We start from the raw sequence: 6,117 nt of genomic DNA, 5'->3' as shown, positions 1-6,117 counted from the left end.
GCATCTTCCGACAGTACGGGATTGATTAACCCAATTAAGCTAGCTTGCACCACAAGGTTTTGCCTCTTTTGGACAATGCCTTATGAGAACTGCGAATATTTTGTGATTACGGTGGAAATCAACAATTTTGATGAGAACATCCATGTGAAGGAAGTTCATGAAAATGCCCTTTTGATGGAGTCTTTGGGTTTTATAATTATGCACAAGGTAAAGTCAGTTTAGCTAGGTTCACTCATAGGGTGCCATGCATGATCTCAAGGCAAGATAAGTTGGTTGTGGTACTAATTAATGTTTCATGCATTGAGTTTATCCATATGAGAAATTCATTAACAAATAGTTACAAGAGTGAGAACTAATTAGTAAACATCACTTGTTGGTGGTGTGGTATTAGATCTAATCCAATCATGCACATTAATCAATCTCAAACATCACAAATCCACTTATCTGTATATAAAATATTCATCTCAGAAGAAACACTGGGATTTAGCTAGATCGAAACTATATAGAAACATTGATGGATTTTTATGCTAATTTATATTTTCACTATCATTTTCCCATGATTAGACTAATCACCAGCATTGATTTGGAACATACAACGACATTAATTTGGAAAATACAAAGTTAATTAAGATTAACGTATAAACACGTGCAAGTTTATCATTCATTTTGATGCCCTTTGGGTTTTTTTTTTGGCCAGCCCTTTGGGGGTTCTATATATATGAGTATATGACTGAAGTCACCGAATGCATGGCCCTAATTAACATTGTGACCAAAAAGCCCCTACCATATATAATTAACCAAGGCCTAATAGCTGGTGTATATATATATATAGTACCATATTTAGGATATTTTTCTTGCAATCATTGTAATAAATTATATCTCCAACAAAACTTGAGTTATGAACTAACAAAAGCTAGCAATTAAACAGGTAAGAGCCATGCACTGATTAGTCACTTTGCTTATTATGCACCAAAACATATAAAAATAGATCAAAATGCAAGTACAACTTGCAAGAGTTGCATTCTTATTTTCGATGGAATTAATAATAGGCCCTAGCAGAAATGGAAATTACAGGGTAGTACTATTTTATTATGTCCTTTTTATTTATTTATTTATTTATTTATTTGCATTAATTGTAGAATCGTCAATCAGAATCCTGTAGCTATAGCAGTGTGTTGATTTTATGGCCTGCAAAATCAAGTAGCTATGGTCCTTCCAATTGGTCCATTGGGGCCTCTATTCCAATGGGTCACTGAGAAACCCAAATAGTGAACCAACTATAAGTATTTCAGAACAATATAGTGTGCTCCAAGCAATTAAGGAAATGCTCTGATGTACCAGAACTATCTCTGAAGCCTTGTTTGCCCTATTTTAACATGTTGACAATATATAGCTAGGTAGCTATGATGCATCAACACTAATCCGGCCAAGAAGGTGGCATTGATTAGTCAGCAGCTAGTACTCCCGAGCACCTGATCAGGGATGATGAATTTAAGGGTAGAGAGTCTGATAGATGGGTCCATTTGTATGATCACTCTCATCAGTTACTATGTGCATCTGATCGATCATCATGATGAAGAATACAATAATGATGTATCTGACCATTAATATACTAGTTCAATGAGATTAACTAACTTCCAAGAAAATTTAAAAGGCATAATTGTATCAATGAGAGAGGAGTAAAATTAGGGACTTGTTTCTCTTGTGTAGGTGAAGTACCCTATATATGTATGTAGAATGTTCGATCTTAAATTTGGACCTTTTTTTGGTTGGATTAATTAGATCGATATATGGAGAGTTGAGGTGCAAAGTGCCAAGTGGGTATGATAAATGTCAATGTATCTCAGGTCCTTCTCAATCATGCATCCATACGTACTGATTTATTAGCTAAAACATGCCATTATTTAAGAATATTATTAAAAAATAATTAATATATAATGAGAATCTAAGTTGAGGACTTAGATATCATAATCCATTAGCAGATCGATATCAAAAAGGGATAATTAGATGCATCTTATTCAATCTCACCTAGTCATTAATTTCAAGAAATGCATGTATACCAATGTTTATTAATTACAATATGTTAATTAAATTTAATAATTTTGGCTTACATAGTTACATGTGTTTCAATTCTAAATTTGAAGTGCTTATATGGATAAATTCCTAAGCAGGGAAGGAGGGCACTTAGAAAATCCCAACTTGGTTAAATGTAATAATTAATAAGAATAGTGTATATGTGAGACACATGCATTATCATGAGATAAAAAAGTGAATTATATTTCATCTATAAGAATAATGTATTGTGGTCAATGGTCATTTGGTCTAGTAAATATCATCTTCTCTTTATGAGAGGAGATCTTAAGTTCAAATCTCATATTAATATTTGTTAATAAAAAAAAAATGTATGGTGTATTAACTCAAAACTATCTTTTTAATAGGTACATTAATTCAATTTTTTTTTACATGATTTTATATTCATCATGAATCTTCTTTAGTAAATATATATAGATAAATTATGTATACACATTTTTATGCACGCCATTTTATTAGTAATTGCTACGTACATTAAAGTAGTCAAGTTATATTTATAAACTTAACTTTTTTAAAATTTTGTAGTCACTAAATGAATGTCACATGTGACAAGTAAGTATCTTTTTTTTTTTTTGTTAATTGAGGGTGTGCTAGGTCAGCTTTCGCACAATAAACTAATTTTTGGGCCAATAGAGATAAATAGACTTAGGTCTTGTAGAAAAACAGTTTTTAGATAGAGGCTTGAGATGTTTTAAAATTTATAAGAAAATCATTTTAATTCATAATAAAGTCTTTTTAATTTATAAGAAAATCTGTTCAATTCATAATAAAGTCATTCTCCAATTTGAAGGGTATTTCCCCTTCTAGGGTGTAAAATGGACTTTGCAGAAACTGCATGTTAGGTTTTAACTTCGGGATTTTGGGCGAAACCCAAAATTTCGGAGTTAAAACCTAACATAAAGCCGTCAAAGAAGAAAAATAAAAGGATTTGATTAAAAACCCTAAATCACTACCAGTTTTAGTCTAAAAAAACTCATAAAATGAACTAAACTCTAAGTCTCCCTAAATAAAATTAGGAATGAACTCAAATACAAATAAATAAAACATCTTTTTAATTAGGATCTATTTTGATATCTCTAGCATTACTCTTATCCGATCGACTATTATACTTTTCAGTTTGAAAAATGTAAAAAATTTGGAGGGTTTTTGGCCATCACTTCAATTGCCTGTTTTTGTTTCTACTTACTTAGCAAAGACTTTGGATGCTTTTTAAGTGAATTAAGAGACGTTGGAGCAAGGTTGATATATGGTGCCACTATGGTGCTGTTAAAGTACGTATGAGATGGAAAGTTAGAAAGTTCTATTAGCTTTATAATTAGTTAATTGGCATAGGAGTTAGAAACTGATTGAACATTTGTCTCATATATTTTGACTAAAGCATACCACAGAATAAAATAATATTTTTAACTAGTGTAGGCTGTCCAAGCCCCTCACCATTATTAAGCTAGGCATAAACAGTAGTACCATCCCCAAAGCCAAAGTCCATATATTTAAAAAGTGAGACCTTTGGTTCCTCAAAGAGTTTTAGGGGATACCCAAGAGATCAAAAGACTTTACTTCTCAGAAAGAGAGAGAAAGAGAAGGAGAGAGAAAGAGGAAGAGCTAGAGATCAGAAGAGAAGAGAAGAGAGAGAGAGAGAGAGAGATGGGAAGAGCTCCTTGTTGTGACAAGGCAAATGTAAAGAAGGGACCATGGTCTCCAGAAGAAGACTCAAAGCTGAAGGAATACATAGACAAATATGGGACTGGTGGGAATTGGATTGCTCTCCCACAAAAAGCTGGTAAGCTGGTTCATCATACAAGTTATCTAGTTTCAATTCTTTCTCTCTCTCTCTCTCTCTCTCTCTCTCATGTTATTCTTGTTATGTTTGGGTGTTGGGTGTTGGGGTGTGGATCTCAGGTCTGAAGAGATGTGGGAAAAGCTGCAGATTGAGATGGCTTAACTATCTGAGGCCAAACATCAAACATGGGGAGTTCTCTGATGAGGAGGACAGAATAATATGCAGCCTCTTTGCTAGCATTGGAAGCAGGCCAGTACTACTCTCTCTCTCTCTCTCTCTCTCTCTCTCTCTCTCTCTCTCTCTCTCTCTCTCTATCTATCAAATTATAACCATATTTCTCTTTTTTTTTTATCTAATTTCCATATATAGGTATATATCATAGTCTGCCCTTTTTTTTTCCTTAATTATCATCTGCTGTCCTGAAAATTGTTCATGAAATCTATCCAAACTGAGTAACAAATTGAAAAAAGAAAAAGAAAAATTAATATTCATGTTTTTCTTTAATTTTTAATTATAGAAACCTGCATTTATCAAGAATCTGCTAAATTTGGACATTTTCAATGCATGCATGCCAAGTTTTGGATCTAATATCTACACAACTCACTTACAGCTGTTAATTAAGGAAAAAAGCAAAATAGGTTTCTGGATTATCACTTAATTATCTGTATGTTTAACAATGAATGAATTAATTAATTACAGGTGGTCAATTATAGCTGCTCAGCTGCCAGGCAGGACTGACAATGATATCAAGAACTACTGGAACACCAAGCTCAAGAAGAAGCTCATGGGGGCCATGGCTCCTCCTCATCCTCCAACATCTCATCATCATCATCATCATCAGAGATCATCAAAACCTCCCCCATTTCCTTCCTCTCATCTTCATCAAAATTACCAATTACCATTTCCAATATCTCACCCAGCTCTGCAGTCACTGTACAAAGACCTTAGCTTGACTAATTATTACAGTAGTACCCCAACAAGTACTGCTAGATATTTCTCATCAGGTAGCTGCTTTGAACCACATGACAATAATATTTCAATGACATCCAATTTTTCAAACACTAGCACTACCAACAACTCCACCTCTCTTTTCCAAACCCAAGATCAGTCATGCCAGCTGGTGGGTAATTCTTCCATACACTATAATTACCCAGCTGTGAACAAGAAAAACCTCCTCATGTTTGGAAGTGAAGGAAGTTGCAGTACTTCATCTGATGGGAGCTGTAATAATAATCAGATCAGCTATCATCATGACAGAGATCAGATCATCAAACAAGAAGAAATGGTTTTTGATCAGAGAACTTGCATTAATGGTTTTGACCAAGATCAGAACCAGAGGTTCATGATGCTTAACTATGGAGGTGGTGGTGATCATGAGAATCAGAATGTCAACCAATGGGGTGAGAAGCCAAATGCGTATTTTGGAGATCACACCACATCCACATTAGACTGTGATCTTGAACATGTTAAGCAGCTGATTAGTAGTAGTCATCCTAGTGGCAACAATTATATTAATGGGTCAGCTAACAGCTTCTTACAATTCAATGCTGATATTGATGAAAACAAGACAGAAGAGAAGGTCATGTATTTCTACTGATGATGAATATTTTGCTCTGAGTAGTGTACTGACTGCATGATATGTTGTAAGTAAAATCAGACAGATTTGATGGGGTAAGGGGCATGGGGTCATGGTGGGGTGGGGTGGGGGAGATATTAATTGCAACTGGAAAAGACTCTTATGATCGACTTCCTTCTTCCTTGGGTTTAGGGGTCTATATATGCATGTTTTGTTTTGATATATCAATGAAATGAGACATTTCTTCTTTTTGACAGTACATGGTAAAAGCTTCTTTTTATTTTGTGCATTGCATTTCTTTTTGGGAATTGAAGAGGTGAGAGAGATATGATTCATGAATATGATGATGTATGTTGTTGTACGGTCCTCACCCCAACCCGGCCCCCAATCACAAATAAATGTTATGAAAACTAGAGATGATCAACCAGATTCTTATGTCAAAATTAGTTAAACTAAGCATGCAATGTTTTCATGTTATTTTACTAGTTGCATCTTTTTCTATAATTGTTAGCGGTGATTTTGAGCACCCTAAAACCAATAGCACACACCTACTGAATGACAAAAATACCCCTACTTGCCACTGGTTTTCACATGCAATAAAGGGTAGTTTTGGGCCCAGAATCTTTTATATATATATGAAGAAGCAGGTCATGATCAGACTCAAGGTGGA

General features: G+C 34.3%; 1 protein-coding gene across 1 annotated transcript; it reads left to right on the top strand.

The window, feature by feature from the left end:
- The first annotated feature begins 3,735 nt into the window (after positions 1-3,735).
- On the top strand, positions 3,736-5,468 carry LOC147298874 (uncharacterized). The gene is made up of 3 exons (XM_086254105.1): positions 3,736-3,871; positions 3,991-4,120; positions 4,571-5,468. Exons 1-3 carry the CDS (start codon positions 3,736-3,738, stop codon positions 5,466-5,468), a joined length of 1,164 nt encoding a protein of 387 aa, XP_086110231.1.
- The last annotated feature ends 649 nt before the right edge of the window (positions 5,469-6,117 follow it).

This window comes from Dryas octopetala, chromosome 1 (assembly GCF_963921425.1).
Source record: "Dryas octopetala chromosome 1, drDryOcto1.1, whole genome shotgun sequence".
Taxonomy (NCBI): domain Eukaryota; kingdom Viridiplantae; phylum Streptophyta; class Magnoliopsida; order Rosales; family Rosaceae; genus Dryas; species Dryas octopetala.
The sequence above is the reverse complement of the archived record's forward strand: the minus strand, read 5'-3'. Positions and strand labels throughout refer to the sequence as shown.